We start from the raw sequence: 21,067 nt of genomic DNA, 5'->3' as shown, positions 1-21,067 counted from the left end.
ACAGAGCTGTGACAATATGCCCCGAGGCACGACATAGTATACAGCCTGACCTATCTGAGCCTGTCATCCAGTCTGAGCGTGTTACATAGGCAGCTAGACAAGGTTCTGCTACTGTGTGGCATTTCGCTGAACCACTGTAGGTAGAGGGATTTCTCTTCTTTTTACTTTTCGCTGTGCAGGGAGGAGCACTGTGGGTGACCCTGGAACCATGGAAATTAACATATAGTAGCTATAGCTGTTGGACCTCACTGGACCTCCAGTATATGCATTTAGTGGAAACCTCATTTCTGCATGTTTCTGTGTCCTTAAAGCTTTTATTAACTGTATGCATGTTTATAAATATTTGCTAACGGGTTGTGTCACAGGCATTCCTGTGGGGTGTTTTCACCAAGCGCTTTAAAAGCCTTACAATTAAGCCATGCGGTCACATTGTTAAATGTTAGGAAAGGAAAGTTTAGGTTACCTCACTGAAATGATTTGTCAATTAATGGATTAGTCAGTTCGACAGAAATTGAATCAACAACAAGTTTAATAGCAGATTAACTGATTACGTTTTTTTAGCAATAATTCCCTGTCTCCACCTCTCCTGTACCTGCAAACTGAAAAAAATTACTTAGGCTTAGGAAAACCGCAATGGGTATTGTTTTCTGACATTTTAAAGGCCTAACAATCAACCAATAAGAGGACAAAGTGATCAGCAAATCGATCATATAGAAAATAATGTTAGTTGCAGAAAAAATCACTTTCATTTTTGTGATGTTACTGATTTCACACTCCAGTTTAACAGAAGCAAGTAAAATGCCGTCTAATGTTAAAAAAATCTCAATTCATTGTCAACTTTATTGGCACGAGCCACCTGTTAACTAGACGATCATAATAAACAGGGCAGGGAAAACATCTCTCTCTCTCTTTCCCTCCCCAACAACACTTTCAACCCTACTGTCAAACAAGAAAGAAAAAAGGAAGATTGTGTTAAACACATGACACAAACACACATCATCGATCGTGTGCGTTTCGCTGTAAAAAGCGTGAGCGGGCCCCCCTCCGGCAGCGTATCGTTTCCCGACCACAGTGACTCATTCCGCCGTCTGGTTTCGTGTTGTAATCAAGGTGTGGTCGGACCGTCATACAGGTGCACGGAATGACTGCGCACAGCGTCGTTGTAGCCTCTTTAAAATGAGAAACAATACGAATGCAAACGGCAACAGAACTTTAATACGGACGTGTTTGAGCCACATGAAAGTTATTACACGTTTGATCTGTGCTGCACAATCTGCTGAAACATCCATATAGGTCGGACGATCCTTTTCCCCTCAAATGTCTTCAGCGAGGTTCAGACTTTTGCTGTTGTGTTCATGTGGGCTTTATATGTGGCATTACGAGTACGGGCTCTGTAACGTATTAATATCCTCAGATCAGCTTATGGCAGGGCTCTGTAATGTCTCACTGTTAGGATCAGTTCAAAGTTTATCATGACATTATAATGGGCGATGTTGCCTCGAGTAGTTTTGACGAAGTAAACATCATCTTGCTGTGTTTTTATAGACTACAGTTCCAGGCGAGCAGTAACGCACCGCCTCTCCCAGTGTGGAGCTGTGTAGGGTGGGGTCGGCCCGAGGGGGGCGGAGTCTGGGCTGAGGTGACGCTCCTTTTACTCATTTTTGTTCGGAGGACCATCGGCCACCAGCTGCAGCCGAGGAGAGAGTGAAGAGAGGAGGAATACAGACAGTGTCCCGTCCCGAGGAAAACAGCTCTGACCTGGACTAAACTAAAACGCTTCCGTGTGTTTCGACAGGTAGGCTAAAAGTAACCGGACGAAGCCTGTGTTTTCTTTCTCCGGCCGTCTTTAAACTGCTCATACTGTCTTTCTCACCGACGTATGTGTATTTTTTCATTCTTTAAGCGTACAGTAGTTTCTGTCCTGCTCCCTCATAGGAGTGTGCGTGTTTGTGTAACGTTTCGTTACATTTCCCACCTTTTGCTTACCTGTGCGCAAATCCAGCCTTGTGTTTGGAAGTCATTTCCGCATGCCTGCTGTTTCGGAGTCAAGCGCGAGCTGTCCAGCCCCAAAAGTTCGCCGTGTTTTTTTATTTTTTTTAACATGAAACTTACGTTTTTTACTGTCCGCGGCGTCAAAGAGCTCTCTCATGAAGCGTAACCATGTTTATCGCTCCAGTATCGACTATTAAACTTGACATAACTTGTCACAGCGGCGTTCGTAACGCTCAAGTATGCGCGCGAGCGTGTGTGTGTGTCCGCGTGCGAGAGAGGCAGGTGAAAAGGGCTATGCCATATATCCTGTTAATGTAGACAATATCTTTCTATTAAAAGAAAGAGCTTGTAGAATTCGTGTCGGAGTGATAGTCCTCCACCTAACATTTTATGACGTGTTGGCAAGACAACGACAGAGCATTTATTGTTCCAGCTAACTCGTAAATGGAGCCTACACTTAAATAGAGCTGAATTAATTATTAGTCAGGCCACAGAAAATTAACGGTAACTTATTTTGTAATCGGATTTGTCAATTAAGTCATTTTTAAAGTAAAAGTGCCAAAAAAATGTACTGGTTCTGATCTCTTAAATGTTAAGGTTGTTAATTAATTCTTGTGTTCTAACTACTAATAACTGTGATTGTTAATCGAATAGTTTTGAGTTTTGTACTGTTGGTTGAGCAAACCCAGCAATTTGAAGACACCACCCACACTAACAGACCAGCGATCAATCGAGTTTTTCAGCAGATTGACTGATAATAAAATAAATGTTAGCTGCAGCTCCAAGTTTACGTGAGCTCAAATAATAGTAAATAATGTAATGAGCTAATTGTGCCTGAAGTTCTTTTTCACACACATCTGTAATGTATGACGGTGAATAATGGATCTTATGTGTAAAATGTGTTGCTGTTGCTATAGCTCCCATCCACTCCCACACTGCTGTCCATGCCAGCAGTGATGTGTCCAGGTGTTGCCAAATCCTCCATGATGTCATTCCCTTGGCTTGGGACTTGACAGGACAGCAGTTTCTCAGTCCTGCTTGGTGACCACTGGACCACAAATGTCTTTCATTTGATTTCATGAGTAAATCCACTGAAATCAGCATCCATCTTAAATTACTTTGATCCGCTTTTTTCTTATCCGATCAAGTCATTTGTCCTCCGTAGCCAACTTTAATATCTGTTTGAGTCAAATTTGACATGGGTCACGTCGGAATTAGAAGTTAAACAGCTTTTCTTCAAACCGAGCCTCTGTCTGTCTCTTGGGCCGTTAAACACCAAACACATTACCTGTTTCTCTCTTGATCGAATTATCAGCAAGTGGCGCCATCGCAAAGAACCACCAAGAACAACGCTAAACGAGTTCGTGGAGTCCAACTTGTTTCTAGACCAATGCGTCCAGCTGAGGCCGCCGAATGTGTGTCAGGTTGAAGAGGACAGGGTGCCAATACTTTCTGCCAGCCAGGCCTCCACAAAGCTAGCCCCGGGTCCGTGTCATCAAGTAGTGCAGCAGCAGACAGCACCCTGGTTGGAAAGCTGTTCATGTGTGCCCTCGGGGAAGAGCGTGGATGGGTGGTGGGACGCCGACAGAGGGGAGGGGTAGGGGGGGACTTACTGTAGATTTCGCAGCTACAGCTGTGGTGACACGGTGATAATCTCCCCCCTCCTGCTTAATTCCGTGATACTGTCCTACATTAGCAGAGCAAGAGGCCAGGAGATCCTTCAGTTTATAAATAGGTCTACACTTTGCAAAGGGGATTACTGTATGGCATATATCCTGCCCCCCTTGTTTAGCTTGAAGGATTTCTTTTTCTGTGGATTCACCTCGTCTCTTTGTTCACTGGTGCCTTACCGAGCACTTTCCAGGGTCTCAGTCGCAGCCACTCAGCGCACACGTCGTGTGACCTGCTCTGTGTTTGAGTGTCGCCCTGCCTCTGTGTCTCACTGTTCCCATGGAGAACAGGACGCAGAGAGATAGAGTTTCCCATCAGCTACGATACGGGTCTTTGTGGCTGAAGGCAAAAGAGAGGTGGCGCAACGGCGTCAGCGTCTCCATGGGGTTAACTTCCCGAGGCTTTGGAGGAAATCTTCAGCAGACAATGTTGTCGTCAAACTAAAGCAGATTTATTCAACTGTGCGGCCTCCCAGACACCCAGTGCTCTTATATTATTATCCTTGACCAAAGACCTGCTATCAGGAAATCACACTGGTTGATTTACTTTTAAAACGGATGACTTCAGCTGCAGCCAAACTCTAGATCTCCACGGAAGGGGTTAATTAAATCAAGCCAAAGAATTCAGAGTGTCTTTGTTTGGGATGAATACGGTAATTAAACATTGGCAGGATCACCCGCAAACGTCCACTCGTGTAAAAGATTTCTGCTGTCACCGACAAACGAGAAAGTCAGAAGCTTCTAGCGGAGCACAGTGGCATAGTGCTGAGCAAGTGAAGCTGGCACTGCCCAGCTGAACCCTACCCATGACAGTCACTGACATGAATTATTCACCTTCAGCAGTTCTCTTGGTTGGCTCAAACGAGGACAAGAAAATGTCCCTTACTTAAAATGTCAAAGGCCTAATGGCTGTTTCTTCCCATCACTTGTACTTAAGAGCTGTGTGAATGTCTGCCAGGTTGGTCATTTGAAGACAGCTCCGGTCACAGTTCTGTCCAAAAACAGCCCTGCATCAGTCTAACAGCATGCTGGAAATGGCTGAATCCTGCTGTTTTCTCCATGAATACATTACCATTGATAATTTTTTCATTACTGACAGCGTATCCACGCGGGGAGGGAGTGAACTCGATTCCAGCACTGACTCAAAAGATAAAGTTTTCACAGTCGAATGATTTGGCTGAGTTGTACTTCTCAGCATAGTGACTCTGATGAGTCCTGTGGTGTCTGTTTTTCTCCTCCTCCTCCTCCCTGTCCCTTAATTACACTTCTATGAGAGATTGAGGAAAGTGAGGGCAGCCAGGGTGTGGTTGCAACGGAAAGCAAGTCACCAGGGAAGCGCGACTTGTTAGATGCACAGCATGAAGAACGTCAGTGTCTCACAGGAGAGTTCATTTTGCATATTGTCACCGTTAAATGAAAGTCTCATAACTCAGTTTTGGGTTCGATGTTTCACTGCTTTTGAGGGATTTCATGTTCTCATGGGTTGAGAAAGTTGTGCAACCCTGGGGCCTGTGAATACTTTACAAGATGCCAGATAAGCTGAAAAATGCATGGGCGTTTTAGACAATCAAGGCTGCGAGTCTTCCTTTTTCCTTTCTTCCTTTTAGAAGTTGACATTTCGGAGGTTTGGAGCTCTATAAAACAAATGACATGACTGTTGTCAGACTGAGTGACCCATTTTTTCGTAATGCTCGCTTTCACTCTTTAGGTATTCAGATTTTGTGTTTATTTCTTCTTTTATTTTAGATGTAAGAGCAAAGTGTGAACTTGAACTGAGGAGCGCTTCTTTTGGGTTCTTTTAGACTTTTGCCCCACTCTCCAAAGCACCCCCCCCTCCACCCCCAGCGCTCCCTCGTGCCTCTAATCTCCCTGAAAAATTAATCATCTGTCACATCGCCTCAGTGCTCAGCCGCACACCGATGCGTAGCAGCGGCAGCTCAAGAAATACCTCCCTGTCAGGCCTTTTAAACAGGGCTTTGGATGCAGCGTTGACCACCAGACTTGGCCGGTGAACGCGCAGGGCCATCTTGATGTGCTTCAGCCTTTTTGGTTGCATCCAGTGGGGACACTTGAGACCCCGGTTTCCTTTTCACTCTGACAGCAGTCAATGGGACAATGCCGCTACTCTTTTCCTCTCTACCCCAAACAAAGTAGCACAGAGGCTCTCTGTGCTGTGTCAGAGACTTAGTTCATCCTCTTCCTTCCTATCATCGACCAAACAACACGGAGAGGGGAACATCCTACTCACTGCTGCGGCCTGAAAAACACTCTGCTCACCCAAAAGCCAAGGAACGGGCCATGAAATGTTCCAATGCTGAATTCAGTGTTTAAAAAAGTAGATGAAATCTAGTGATGTGATTTCCTTATCTTTATGATGTATCATTCTACTGATACAGAAATCGATCTCTGGGCGTCGTCAGTTCCTCCCACAGTGTCCAGTATGTGATGGACCATTCTGTGAACTTTGCTGCTTTCCAAATGAGGGTTTATTACCATACAGGGTACACCCCTTTTCACTCTTTCCCTCCTTCTTTATCAGCTCCTTGTAATCCGATCCCGCTCTGCACTCGAGCACCTCCTCCGAGACAGCTCGCATTTCCTTTGATTCACAGCGAGGTCCCACAGGGAGTAAACAACTGCACAAGTTTACAGCCACAATGCGGCATCCACTGGCTTAATTCAGCTCATTAAACTAGCTGCAGTAAATCAACCGACAGATCTGGGGCCATTATCCATTCTGCTGCTTATTTTATTCATTGGCATCCTGACTGTGGTTGACTGTGTTGTTGGCAATTTTTCCGGCTCAGGCAAGGAAGGGGAGCACGCTGTGCTGCGTCTGCCACGTTTAGACAAATTCAGTTTGTGTGTTGCTGAAGTGCACGCCAGCCGTATCTCATTGTCTGTTCTTTCTCTGTGGGCTCTTGGCATGGCAGCGTTGCTATGGTCTGGATTGTATCAACTGCCTGTTACAGTCAATTGACGAATGCTCTCTCACTAAGAGGGGGCGCTTTTTCCAAAAAGTGAACTCGGAGCTGTGTTCTTGCTGAACTGTGATACAGCCTGCAGTAGTTTGTCACCGCAGTGTTGCGTCTTCAGTATGTAGAAACAGACGGGAAAGTCCAGCTTCTCCCAGTAAACTTCCCCTCTTTGACCGGACGGCCGAGCAGGGTTGGTGAGTCAGATAATGTTGACCACCACTTCCTGTCACCCACCACAATAAATCCATTAGCTGTGCACCACTTCACATCCTGCCTTATTGATTTATAACAAACAGCTATCTAGTTAGCCCCTGCTGCCTCCATTACAGTGCCATAACAGCTATTGTTGGACGAGTGGGGGCAAACGGGATGTGTGGTTTGGGGACCAGGAAGGTTAGTGGGATGTTAAGCTGTGTCCCGTTGGGACAGCTGAACCCCCGGCTCGGTGGAGAAGAGCAGCCCGTCTGCTCTGGAGGCTCAGCTGGCCGGACTGGCCATTTACTGTGTCAGGAGGATTGGGCCCTGTGAGTGCAGGGTGTTGTGTTAGAGAAACGGTTTATTGGAAGAGGAGTGTGTGTTGCATGTCAGGGGACATATATGTGACAGTGTGTGTGTGTGTGTGTGTGTGTGTGTGTGTGTGTGTGTGTGTGTGTGTGTGCGCGGCGGGGAGGGTCTGGGGCAGCTTATACGTCGAATAGTGCAGATGGTGCAGGAAGCTCTACAGATGTGTGGTAACATAATCTGCTTTATTTGCATGTCAGCCTAAACATGACATCAGCAAGCCTGTTAGAAATCACAGACCAAACGAGGTTAAGTTTTCTACAACTAAGCCGTAACGGTCTGACAACCATGAGAAGGTTATTAACATAAACAAATGCTAACCTCTTGCTGTGTTTATTTATGTGAATTAAAGGAATAACTTCACATTTTGCTTTCAGAGAGTTGCACAAGAAGATTGATGGCGCTCTCATGCACAGCGAATATGAAGCCAGGAGACGGTTAGCTTAGCTTGGCTTAGCTTAGCATTGTGCAGGGGGTTACGTGCAGGGCTTTTTCCTGTCGTTTTTACTCCCTGTTTTTTCATACGGATGCACCAAGCAAGATATAACATGTTTAGTGTTTCGACACAGCCTCACTAGTGGTTTCCTCCTGTTTCCATTCTTTATGCTAAGCTAAGATAAGATAAGCCAATTGGCTGCTCACTCTCGCTTCATATTTAACTGACAAATATGAGAGTGGTGTCTCATCCGACTCTTGGCAAGCAGATGGATAAGTGTACTTCCTTGCCTTTACACTTAAAACTAATTTCGCTAGGTTAATCTTCTCAGGCAGGCACGTACACAGCCTTGAGCCTTGTGACATGTTATTTACACCCCCGCCTGCCAAACAGGCATGAGGTTAAACAACAAATCACTGCAAACTCTCTAACGTATGTTAGAAGCCGCTCTGGAATACGACCAGTCTCCAGCCCTGTGGGCCTCTTCCCTGACCTGATTCATTCCTGCTGTGACACAACGAGCAGCTTAGGCCGGCCAAGTCAAAATCTGGCTTACTGGAATGTTTTTCATATCTTACTGAGTTTATAACTGCGCAGCTTCTTAATTATTAGAAGGATAATGAGGAGAATAAAGTGCCTGATCTCCCGTTTAGCCCCTCTAGCCATTAGGTGTAGTCAGCCTCGCCCAGTTCACTCATAGATCTGTGCACTCTGCTGCCACGCCCTTATTGAGAGCCTGTCACTGCTGGGGAGACACTCCCTGTCTGACATGCCAGTGGAGAGAGGGGGCAGGATAGAAAACCTGTTCTCATGATTGAGAACAGAGTTACTCATCTGTTGTCAGAGTAGCAGTGTCCTCAGTATCTGTTCGTTTGAGCAATGTGTGAGTGAGTCGCTGAGTAAGTTAGGAGGAGTTTAGTGCTAGGTGAGTGGAAAGGTGTGCGCTTTTTTTCAGCGCAAGACTTGCACATGGACACAGGACGGACTAAATGCACTGTGTTCGTGTGGAATGTCGCACCAGCGTTTCAGCATCGGCTGCTGAACAGTATCCATCTCCGCTTTTCTGTTACAACTCGTTCACTCGCTGCTCTCACTGATCCGCATTCCTGCTTGTACTGTGCAGGCAGGGTTGGTTTTTTTTGGAATAAGACCCCTAAAGTCATCCACAGAGGCTGTTGCCTAACGTATAATGGGAGGTGATGGGTGTGAAATGTGTGCGTTTTCCTGAGTAAAAGGAGTGATTTCCATGTTACTGCGCAGTTGCATGGGCGGATGATGGATAGTGGCGGTGATGACGATGATGACAGAGCAAGGTACAGTGAGAGTGAAAGGATGTATCACTCATTAACTGGAAGAGGGCGAAGTCCAGTCACAGTTACAAGTCCAGGTACACAACAAGCAACAGCTTTCAGTCAACACTGAACAATGTGGGAGGGATCACAAGTTAAGCCCCAATACTCTTTACTTTCACCTTAGTTGTAAGAATATACAAAAAGTTGTTTTATGTTTGTTTTTTCTCTAAATTGTTGCTCATCTCTAGTTTTTACTTGCAGCATATTATTTTTAAATCAGATTTTCGAATGATTTTGTTTGATTTTCTTGGCTTTGGCCACAGTTATGAGCATTATGAGGAAGTGGAGGGAAGAAAAGATAGAGGAGCACTTATCAGCAAACAAGTAAGCATAGCTTCAGACATCAGATGGGTCAGCAGATAAAACCCACACAGCACAGTGCCTTTCGGTTACCCAGGCGATTCGCGGGGCGTGTCGCAGCATTGCAACAGTTGGCTGAACCCGCTGCCTCGCCCAGGAAAACAAAGACTGCACAAACACTGTCCCTGATTTGCAGAGAACAGGAAAGTTCTGCGTGGATGTGGTGTACATGCTGTAGTTCAGCTTGAAACTAAAAAGTCACGTGGGCTTTATTTTTGATCAGTTGTGTCTGTGCCTAGTGTAGTGGATCAATAATTCTTTTGGTTTGTCTAATTTATAACACTTTATTCCCATTGCCATATTCATCATTTGGCAGCCAATAGTCGCTTACTCTCACATACAAGCCCTCCTGCCTGCATTTAAAAAGAGGCCACACCTTTACTTAGAAAGGTAGGAATACTCTGTGATTATGAGCATAGTTTCTGTGTATGCCCTTGTGACTCATTGCATCTGTAAGGTAGCATGTAGCTGCAAGCACAGACAGTCCTCTGGGGCCTGGTCCTGCAGGATCTCATGCCAGACTGACTACAGCTGCAACCCACTGAGCTGCTGCTCCACGTGAAAGTGAGAGTCACCTAGTGGGACATGTTGGGACCTTACAATAATATCAGGTTCAGGTGGACTCATTTTGGACGCATGCACAACGACACCAAATTACACATGCAGACCCAAACACGTGAGGACTTGCAAGCGAGTTGTTAGTCCATGAAAATGCCACAGAGAAAACTCGGGACAGACACAAACTAATGAGGAACATGCTGTGCACACATTTAGCTGGTGCACACACACTGCTGTCAGTTTCTTCTTCATACAAACTGTGTTGTAAAACAAAGCCCCCCTGCTGAAGCTGCAGTGACGCACACACAAGTGCACACCGGTATGCACACGCAGTATGATGCCTGGAGGGGAAAAAAGTGGGCTGGGTCAACCAAGGGCCTGAAACACAGCAAGACACATCCTTATGCAAAGCCAGAGGGTAAAAAGATGAGGGAGTGGCGCTTTTGCCAATACATCATGAGCTGCTCGAGTGGAAGACAACGAGACAAAGCAGTCCTGCTTTGTACAAATTCTTTTCCTCCGAACCCAGAGATCAGCTCTGATTACAGTGCTCACTACATTGTTAAGTTGTGCTAGTATGAAAGTGTTCCAAGAGCTGAATGTGAGCAGAGGTAGAGGTGGTAGGTGAAGGGTTTATTGCTTATTTTGTGCCAACTCAGCAGCTTGACTTAGCCCTGACTTGTTTTATTAGTTGTAAAGACAGAAGATAAGCATAGTTGCTTACAGCAAGAATCATATTGTAATTTATAACCAGCTGTCATATGAAGTTTTTTTTTGTCTGTTAAAGCCTTGGTTTCGGCTGTGTGTAGAGCCCCCAGGTACCTTCAGTGCATCTGCAGAAATCTGCAAACACACTCTTACATGTATAGTACACACACACACACACACAAGAACACTGTGCACCCCTTCAATGTGCTCAGCTAAGAATCCCATCAGTAACAGTCAAACATCTGACAGCGCTTGTAACACAGCACAGTAGAATGCATTGTACTGTAACGGTCATATGTCACATGCAGCAGCAGGCCACGATTATGAATGCAGAATTTTTTCTGCGACAGTGAGGATTTATGTGGCGGGTAACATTCAGGCTGCAGAAACATGGAGATGGAGAACATGTTCGGACTGAGAGAGGTTATTTTGGCTCTGTGGAGCCTAAAACAAGCGAGTCTAGAAGGATAGTTTCAGTCTTCAGTTTAAGGCTACAGATTAAAATATAATATTAGGATCTTGTATGCAAACCATGTCCTGACAGGAAGTAAATGCTTTTGTTTTATCTTCATAAACAATTTCAAAGAGTCTGAGATTCACTGAACAATTTTTATTAGTTAAACATGATCATGTAGGAGGTATAGGACAAACATGCACGATCAAGTCAGTGGAAATTATGGTTGTCCTTGATACCACTTTTAAAATGATATGAGCTCTGTTAGTGAGCTATAAGAAAAACAGATCTGCAATCAGATTTTCAACTCAGGGCTGCACAGGAGTGACAACAGGGGGAAAAAAATCCACTGGTCCTCAAACTGTGGCTGTTGATGTGTTGGTATGTGTGCAGTGACTTTCTCTCCAGCAGCACTATGTGCAGGTTGTAAATTAAAATAAGAAGGATTCTGGAGAATTCTTGAAATAAGACAAAAAGTGAAGTTGCATACATTTTCTTGGAGGTTTAGGCTTGTGTGTGTGTGTGACGAGGAGTATCGCTGTCCATACGCACAGTCACTCACTCAGTGGAGTCGAAACCTGACGAGCAGGTTCCTGTTTGCCATGCGTCAGCAGCAGGCTGCTCCCACGGCTGTATGGGTGGAGGCCCGGGGTGAAAGGTCGCCTGGAGTGGTTAGCATTCCTGACTTACAGCTGTCTCTCAGTCCGTTTCACTCTCGCTACCCCATGAGCCTCTGCTGTTGCTCTGTGTTGTCATTTTCAGGGCGGCGTGCATGACTTGGAGGGGAGGCGGGGGTCATCGTGTGAACTGTCACACTCTGCTGGCATATAAAATAACGGGAGCAGAGACCTCGCTGAAATATTCATCAATTCATGACATATAGTGAGGTTTATCATCATCGCTATGGCAGAAGAAACGTTTGAATCCTGACTTTGACTCTCTTTGTGTTTTTTAGGTTTGCTCTTTCGTTAGTGGGAGGCAAGGATGGCAATGCAGAGTAAGTGATTCCCAATTAAGCTCCTGCTTTTAAACGTTTTTATGTACTTTACTGGCACATCTTATTCCCCCTTCCTACATGTCTGCAAGCTCTATTTTGATAATGCAGTGATTTTATGTTGATTTTAGATGTAGCTTGTGCTTTATAGTACATTTAAGGGAGACTTTTGAACATTTTGATCATGACCTTTCTGACTTCCAGCTATTGTTTTCATGTATTTATATTGAGGTCATTTCCTCAAAGCAAAAGTTAACTAAAGGTTACTTCTGTAAAACAGTTCCATCCTGTGGTGTGGAAGTAAAACACTGGTTCCCTGAGCAGAAAAAAGGGGGCCCCACTAAATATCCTCACTCCCTGTTTATCAAGCTTGTTAATAAATGATTTGCCACAATTGTTCTGTTTGTGCTTGGCAGTGGGTGAGCCTGACAGCGGCATGGTGAAGGTGACAGAGTGGCAGCAGACGATGTATGGCCCAGACTCGGGCATCCAATCCGGAGCCACCACAGTCAGAGACGATGACAGCGAGTACACCACCTCCAAGCACTACACCATGACCACCACTGTCACAACAGAAGAGCCCGGTAAGACAACAAGCGAGGGCCAGACCAGCCAGTTTGCATGTTCTCTGTCTTTGCCGTAAATGATTGAATAAAGTGACGTCCTCGCCATCGTCTCCCTTCACGATAGACATGGAAGCCCTGTACACTACGAGAGCCCAGCGGGTGCGGGCTGCAATGTTCCCAGAGACTCTGGAGGCGGGCACCACCATCTTGTCCACCCAGACAGACCCGTCCCAGATGACCAACGTCCAGCGGCTGGCCGAGCCCTCCCAGATGCTCAAGACGGCCATCATCCATCTGATCAACTACCAGGACGACGCAGAGCTCGCCACACGCGCCGTGCCGGAGCTCACCAAACTGCTCAACGATGAAGACCAGGTGAGGAACGACAGCCAAGCCCACACACACACACACAGTCTGAAATTAGAACAATATTTTAATAAAATTTGGTGTCATTGGGTGCAACTCAGTATCTTCTCTACATTAAGTCCTGTATATAAAGTCTATAAAGTATACTGTACTATAATATAGTGCTGATTTATTGATGTATTACTCCATCGACAGAAAAATCAAAAGAATACTTCAACATTCACAGCCAGCAGATGTTTGGCTTAGCTTACCATTACTTTTTATAAAAGTAGCATTGAAACCAGGCCGTCACTTTCAAGTATATACATTACTTCCACCAGTAAAAAAAATTCAACTCTCGTTCTCCCCTTTCTCTCATCAGGTGGTCGTCAGCAAGGCAGCACAGATTGTCAACCAGCTCACGCGCAAGGAGGCGTCACGCCGCGCGCTGATGCAGTCCCCTCAGATGGTGGCAGCGGTGGTGCGGGCGATGCAGAACACCAGCGACATGGAGACGGCACGGGCCACAGCCAGCATCCTCCACAACCTGTCCCACCAGAGAGAGGGCCTGCTCTCCATCTTCAAGTCTGGAGGCATCCCTGCTTTGGTCCGCATGCTCAGGTACCACATGAAGAAAACAAAGGGAGATCATGGACTGAGGAACTTGTTTGAGTTTCAGTCACCTTTGACTTTGGCCCTTATCATTGTCTTAGTTGCTTAAGTATGTTGGGAAATGTGCTCTTTCTGATAGTATAGGTATGAAAGGGAAAATCCACCTTTTGGGGTTTTTTTTGCAATGTTATTTCCATTTCTAGGCTAATTTTGTTGTGTCACAGATGATGTGAAGTCATTGTGAAGTATTTAACAGTGCAGCTACAGTCGGGGTCAGATGAGGTAGAAAACAAACGTTTTTCACTCACCAGTTTGTAGGAGATCGCAGACTCAAGTACAAGTAAATGAGACAGCTGGATGAAATTGGATCCAACAAAAATAAAAAAACGATTTAAAGACACTTTGTTTTCCTCAACCTACCTGTCCCTCTCCCTCAGCTCTCCTATGGAGTCTGTGCTCTTCTACGCCATCACCACGCTCCACAACCTGCTGCTGCACCAGGAAGGAGCAAAGATGGCCGTGCGTCTGGCCGACGGCCTGCAGAGGATGGTTCCCCTGCTGAATAAGAGCAACCCCAAGTTCCTTGCCATCACCACAGACTGTCTGCAGCTGCTGTCCTACGGCAACCAGGAGAGCAAGGTGTGTGCGTGTGTGAATGCGTGCGTGTAATTGTCAGGCCATGTGATACAATGGCTGCTGTACTTCATGCCAGCCCGGTATTGTAATTTGAGACTGTTCCAGTTGTCGAGCTTGTGTGTGCATGTGTTTTGTTTTGGGTGTGGCGTGTGAACAGGGTTGTTCAGGTGCTGGCACAGTGGGGGAATGGGTGTGGTTATATGCTGAGAGTAGTAAAATGACTGAAGATTAACTGGTGTTTATGTGCCTGGACAGGTCACAGCTTTGTCAGAGCTGTGTATTGTAAACCTGAGGCTTCCTGAGTGTTCAAGAATTAAAGTTATTTTCACTCAATGTGCACTTTGTATAACCACATATACTCACACAGCCTCTCTCTCTCTCCCTCTCGCAGCTCATCATCCTCGCCAACAGAGGCCCTGAGGGTCTAGTTCACATCATGAGAAACTACAACTATGAGAAGCTGCTTTGGACAACGAGCCGTGTGCTCAAAGTCCTCTCTGTGTGCCCCAGCAACAAACCCGCCATTGTAGAGGCTGGTATGTAAGACATGTTTCTTGTGTAGCACGCACCTGCGTGTGTGTGCAAGGTAGTCATACAGGTGTGTCAGCTTTTTGGACAGAGGCTGGTGGTGGTTTGTTGTCAACCGCATAGCTTCATAATAATTTGTTATAATAAAAAACTTTTTTTGTATAGCAGCTTTCATAGGTAAACTGCAGCTCAAAGTGCTTTGCAACAAAGAAATCACATCCAAATGCTTCACATAAAAAAATGTAGAATAAAGGAATAGAAAATTAATGTAAAATGATAATAATAGTAAAAATAAGATGAAGATAAGTAGGACAATAGAATAAAGAGAAGGCATAACATAAGATGGTAGTAGTAAAACACAGATAAAAATAGAGTACACAGAATGAAAATACCACGTTTTAAAAGAAGTGCAGCAGTGCATGAGTGTGAGGTGAAGCACTCTAAAGTTTCAGACCTCTGTCAGGAAGTCATAGCTAGTTAAAAGCTTAAGTTTTTAGCTTTGCTTCCCTGGTGTCTGTAGGCTGCGTGTTCCAGAGCTTTGGGGCGTAATTGACAAAGGCTGCAAACCTGATTTTCTTTCAGCTGGGAACCTTCAGTAAACCAGCAGCAAATGATCACAGTGCTCTTAAAGGCAACAAGACTTAGCAATGTAGCTTGGTCCTAGTCCATTAAGGTTTTGTAAACAAAGAGGAGGACCTTAAAATCAATTCCGATTGTTACAGGAAGCCAGTGCAGAGCAGCTAAAACTGGACTAATGCGCTCTCTCCTCTCGGTTCTGGTTAATGGGCAAGCTGCAGGGTTTTGAACGAGCTGAAGTTCATGACAGTACAGTTTGTGAGATGTCGCTGTGAGTTGATTGGTCTGACTTCTCTGCTCCCTGCAGGTGGGATGCAGGCTCTGGGTAAGCACCTCACAGGCTCCAGCCAGCGTCTGATGCAGAACTGCTTGTGGACGCTCAGGAACCTCTCCGATGCTGCCACCAAGGAGGTCTGTGTCCACAAAACCACATTTTAAAAAATTTCTCACAATTCAGCACACGAGGACCTTCCTGAACTCGTTCTCTCTCTCTCCAGGAGGGTATGGACAGCCTGCTGCAGGTGCTGGTGGGCCTGCTCAGTTCAGACGACCTTAACATGCTCACTTGCGCCACGGGCATCCTGTCAAACCTGACATGCAACAATGCCCACAATAAAACTCTGGTCACCCAGAGCAACGGCGTGGAGTCTCTGATCCACGCCATATTGCGCGCCGGCGAGAAGGAGGATGTGACCGAGCCCGCTGTTTGCGCTCTGCGCCACCTGACTTCGCGCCACCAACAGGCCGAGCTGGCTCAGAACGCTGTGAGGAAACACTACGGCATCCCCGCCATCGTCAAGCTGCTCAACCAACCCTACTACTGGCCCGTCATCAAGGTAGAGAGCGGGAGGGAGGGAGGGACGGGCGGGCGCAGGGAGAGTATTGACTCAAACATGGGTCAATGAGATTTTGAGCTTGTGAAATGATCATGTATTAATTGTCTTAGCTCAAACTCTTACTTATTTGAGCTCATAGGTTACTCTAGATAAGAAATGAGTGTGAATGATTGTTCCAGACAGTAGAAGAGGTGGACTGAAAGCAGGTGGTTTGAGGGACCAGAGGTTAAAAACAAACTGAGGAGTTAATGGGTTTGTTCCAAAGAGAGGGTGAGGAGAGACAGACAGATGGGCCGTGGGGATGGCAGATCCGGCATATGGCCAGAGTCTCCATCAGCCTGAACGAGCATGAAATGACAGCAGGAACAGCATGTTTTACAAGAACACGTTTCAGGGGACTAAATCATCACTTTGTATATCTAAGGGAGAAGCTTGGAGCTGTTTGTGAGCCCTGTTCTACCTTTTTGACCAACAACAATGAATGATATCATGACTGTATCCTCTCCTCCCTGCCTGAAGGCCGTGGTTGGCCTGATCCGCAACCTGGCCCTGTGCCCAGAGAACCAGGCCCCTCTGAGGGACGCTGGAGTGATCCCCCGTCTGGTCAACCTGCTGCTCAAAGCCCATCAGGACGCCCAGAAACACGGTTCATCCGCCCAGCAGACATACCAGGTACATGAGGGGCTAGTTTGAAAGGACGCTTAAGATCGCTGATTAACTGCCTGCATGTTTGAAGGCTTTTTAATCGACAGCTGTGAATTATTTATGTGTTTCTGTGTCCTCGAGTAACATGTGGTCTTCTTATCCTGCCCCTCAGGATGGAGTGAGGATGGAGGAGATTGTGGAGGGCTGCACAGGAGCTCTGCACATCCTGGCAAGAGATCCCATCAACAGAGCAGAGATCGCCAACCTGCAGACCATCCCTCTGTTTGTTCAGGTAACGGAGGAAACAGAAGCTATCACACTTCCTTGTCTGGATAACTAGCTTCCTTATGTTTTGTTTAACTGTTCGTCCCCTTCCCCCCCTCCAGCTCCTCTACTCTCCAGTGGACAACGTGAAGCGCGTGGCGGCCGGCGTCCTGTGCGAGCTGGCCCTGGACAAACCGTCGGCTGAGCTCATCGACAGCGAGGGAGCGTCGTCTCCGCTGATGGAGCTGCTGCACTCCAACAACGAGGGCATTGGTAGGACACCCAGATAATGCACCGCGATGAGCTTACCGTAATGTAGCATTTAGTCATAGGTGGAAAGCTACAAAGTCAATTTACTCGAGTGCTGTGCTGCTTACTGTAAGTTCAGTTCCCAGACTACTGTCCACTACACTTCAGAATGGCATGTTGCAGCCTGTATTTAAAGAATACAAGTATGAAATATGGTGCAATGTTGGACTTTGACTGCATGCAATATTCAAATGATTAGTACAAGTTAATACAATTAATAATAATTAACAGGCCACATTCTGCAGATATGACTTTATATTTGCAGCCAGTATGTTTTGTTTTAGAGAAACGTCTTTTATGACTTATTTTGTCTCACTGATGTATCATTCTGTTATAGTATTGTTAGTTTATTTCCAAAAAGATGAGGAGATTGACACCACTCTTTTGTCTGTGAATGTGAAACTAAAGCCAGCAGCCGGTTAGCTTAGCTTTATTCATGCAAAAAAAAACCCTGCTCCTTTTAAGTAAAGTCAGTTTGCTATTTAGGTGGTTATTTATTGCCTTTTGAGCATATTTTGTCATTTCTTTCTTAAATCAGCAGTTTTAGCTACCTGAAAGTATGTGTGTTGTATTTACATGTGGAAGTGCCATGACTGAATTAAACAAGGCTCATTAACAAACACACACATACAGAGATATACAGTATGTTAGCTCCACACAACATGCTGTTAAAGCTGTAACTGATACTGTTAGCGCACTTGCTGGCGCCTCAGGAAGTTCTATAAAAGACACAATACTCATGCAGTTATTGTTGTTAGCACTAAAACTGTCATGTTGGTTTAACTTCAAAACTTTAATCTGTGGTGCAGTCCAGACTAAAACGTGGATTGATCCGTTTCCCTTTCAGTACACCCACATTCCAACACTTTATTATTCAGTGGGGAGGGGGGGTTATTGTACATTGCTGAACGTGTCCTGATGCTTTTCCCCCGCAGCCACCTACGCCGCCGCTGTGCTCTTCCGCATCTCCGAGGATAAGAACTCAGACTACAAGAAGCGAGTGTCTGTGGAGCTCACACACTCTCTGTTCAAGCACGACGCCGCTGCCTGGGAGATGGTGAGTGTCTGGCGCCCTCCACTGCAGAGCACAGGACATGACATCAGCGTTAAAGCACACATTTTATTTATTTTTGCCTTCAGCTGTCTTTGTTTACATCTGACTCATCTCAGCACTTTATTTTAAAGCTGAAAGCAGTTACAAAGTGCAATCTGAGAGGTGTTTGGTTTTTAAGAAACTGTTATATTATCTATTTTAATAATACTTAAAGGGCTATTAATAAGCTCTCAAAGCGACTCTGACTTTATTTAACCCTTGCCCTCTCGTGACCTCTCCACAGGCCCACAACAGCATCCCCATGGATGGACCCTATCCAGATGGTGAGTAGCTATGGCTGAAATGTGCACATATAGCACATTCCTCAGCACCGGTTCACCCCACCACATGGTGCAGCCACCGTGTTAAAATGCTGTGATGTGCTAACAGGTTGCCTCCCTGCTGCAGCCCAAATAACCAGTGCTCTGAGACGAGGCCTAGCTTGCATTGTTTTTTCCAACAGTCTTTCTTACTTTCATATGTTCTTCCTCACATTTGGCATCTTTCATACGTCTCTGCCTCATTGCCAAGTCTAAAAGCTTTTCCCTCGATCAGTCTCCTTCCTGGTGTTTTCCTTATCTGTGTTTGAATCTTTCTCTTAATTCCCGTCCTTTCCTTCTCTTCACTTATCTCCTTGTATGGCCTTGGTATTTTCTGTCTCCTCTCAGAGCAGAGACTCTAGAGGAAAGCGGATTAGCTTCTCCTCTCTCCGTGATCACTGTGATCCAAAAATGTGCCTCAAATGTTAAATGATGTCCACTAGCTTGTACAAGCTTGTATTGTTTCTGTATCACGCCAGCAGCAGTAAATAAACAAAGCGTGAGGGAAGTTAAATGACGTACAATCTGTTGGTCTAGTGTATAACAAGTTAAAAAAAAAAAAACAAATGCGGTCATCTCTTGCAGAGCTGGATGTAGGTTACCAAGGATACGGAGGGTATGCAGCTGACATGCCCATGGACGGCATGGAAGGACCGATGATGCCAGACGATTACCCAGGCAGCGTCTACGACAGACAAGTGTGCCCTGAGTACTGACCTACAGGTCAGTACATGCAAACGTTACCTCAGCCAATCAGGATGTGCTGGTTTAAATTTAAATCCCCTTTCTCAATAACATTAAATATTGATTAGTAAAGAAGAGGCCATTTAAGTTTGAAAAACAGAGCATCCATTTAACACACACAACCTCAGCTGATCATTAGCACTTTGTGGGTGTGGTTTGATCAGTACTTTAATGACCTGTAGCTTTTATTATTTGTAAGAGCATTACGAATTGAGCTCCACCCAATTAGGAAAAGGCGGAAAGGTTGGGAACCAAAAACACTTCTGCTTGTCTTTTCACAATAAAATTAGTAAATTGATGACATGTTTGCTTTTTACTGTGATCTGTAATATTTCAGAGGTCATGAAAATGTAAGAATTTACGAAGTTATTTCCGTCGAGTGAAAGAAAATAGATGTATCATCAGCAGAAAGACCAGACCAGAGTACTTTTTATGGAGCATTGTAGAATTTTGCAATGAACATCTTTGACTTTAATAGGAAGTCAAACTCATTTCCAATTTATTCCTTTATGAGATTAAGTAGAATTTAGCTCCGCGAGTCTTTTCTTATTACATCGATAAGAAAAGACGGTGCATCTGGAACACATCTTCTGTCAGAGCAGAAGTGACTGTTCACTGATTGGTGTCGTGAAGTATGACATTGCCATTTTCACGCCCACTGCAAACCAGTGAGAAGAGCTCCGACACAAACACAAACACAGACCTCTCAGAGGCAGAAATGAGGAGTAAGAGGAGCCTTTGCCGCGTTCACGTCGGAGCTCATCGCTCACATTTATGAGCTTGATTAACAAAGCAGGTGTTGAGGGCCTTTAAAGTCTGATGTTTCTTTTCTGCAGCATGATAACCTGCCTGTTGAGAGGCGAGCTGTTTTCCTCATCACGTCTTTTTCCTCTTCTCACAGAGCCAGAGGAGGAAGAAAGGGAGCGGAGGAGCTGATGTGGGACATAATGGGACAAAGAAGAGAATATAGTCGTCAGTAGAGATCATTCCCTCTGCTCTCAGCCTGGTGTAATATATGCAATTATCACTGAGTACGGGACTCATCATCTTAACAGGGCTCAACTTTGTTTTATAGCATAATTTTGCCGATTATAATTGTGACAGCGACGATGCTTGTAGGTTTCTGTTAGAGAACCTTTTAAAAGTGCGTGTGTGCACGTGAGGATGTGTGTGTGTGTGTGTGTGTGTGTGTGTGTGTGTGTGTGTGAGTGCGCTTTTGGGTGGGTATTCTATGCCAAAGAGATTTTATTTTGTGATGATAATCATGTAGCTTCCTTTTTTTTGAGAGAGAAAACAAAAAAAAAAGGAGGATGATAGTTGAAAACACTGCCAGAGGTGGCTCAACGTGCACGGTGCACCTGCTCACCGCTCTGTTTCTTTCTTAACGCCTTCGTAACAGACACTGCTGTCTATGCTGTAGTTTTGACACTATATATACTGTCAAGTTTCTCCCGCTGTCATCAACACATAGGAGTCAGCAGCACTAATTCAGTAGGAGTGAACAAACGAGGAGATGTGGAGGTCTCTGAC

At 45.3% G+C, this 21,067-nt stretch overlaps 2 protein-coding genes across 2 annotated transcripts in view; one reads left to right on the top strand and one right to left on the bottom strand.

Moving 5' to 3' along the window:
- Positions 1-5,688, bottom strand: part of hap1 (huntingtin associated protein 1) — a 38,921-nt gene extending 33,233 nt beyond the window's left edge. Inside the window, exon 1 of the mRNA XM_041934212.1 lies at positions 5,555-5,688. Within this exon, the coding sequence (XP_041790146.1) occupies positions 5,555-5,688 (134 nt within the window). The remainder of the gene's footprint in view (positions 1-5,554) is intronic.
- On the top strand, positions 1,649-20,854 carry jupa (junction plakoglobin a). Its single transcript, XM_041966847.1, has 16 exons — positions 1,649-1,795; positions 12,025-12,066; positions 12,480-12,647; positions 12,754-13,004; positions 13,357-13,595; positions 14,024-14,225; positions 14,614-14,758; positions 15,634-15,737; positions 15,824-16,162; positions 16,682-16,834; positions 16,980-17,099; positions 17,194-17,344; positions 18,316-18,437; positions 18,718-18,757; positions 19,379-19,516; positions 20,439-20,854. The coding sequence occupies exons 2-15, from the start codon at positions 12,054-12,056 to the stop codon at positions 19,507-19,509; spliced, it is 2,178 nt and encodes a 725-aa protein (XP_041822781.1). The 5' UTR covers positions 1,649-1,795; positions 12,025-12,053; the 3' UTR covers positions 19,510-19,516; positions 20,439-20,854.
- The last annotated feature ends 213 nt before the right edge of the window (positions 20,855-21,067 follow it).

Source organism: Chelmon rostratus, chromosome 3 (genome assembly GCF_017976325.1).
Source record: "Chelmon rostratus isolate fCheRos1 chromosome 3, fCheRos1.pri, whole genome shotgun sequence".
Taxonomy (NCBI): domain Eukaryota; kingdom Metazoa; phylum Chordata; class Actinopteri; order Chaetodontiformes; family Chaetodontidae; genus Chelmon; species Chelmon rostratus.
Note: the sequence above shows the minus strand (reverse complement) of the source record. Positions and strands in the feature narration are given on the sequence as shown.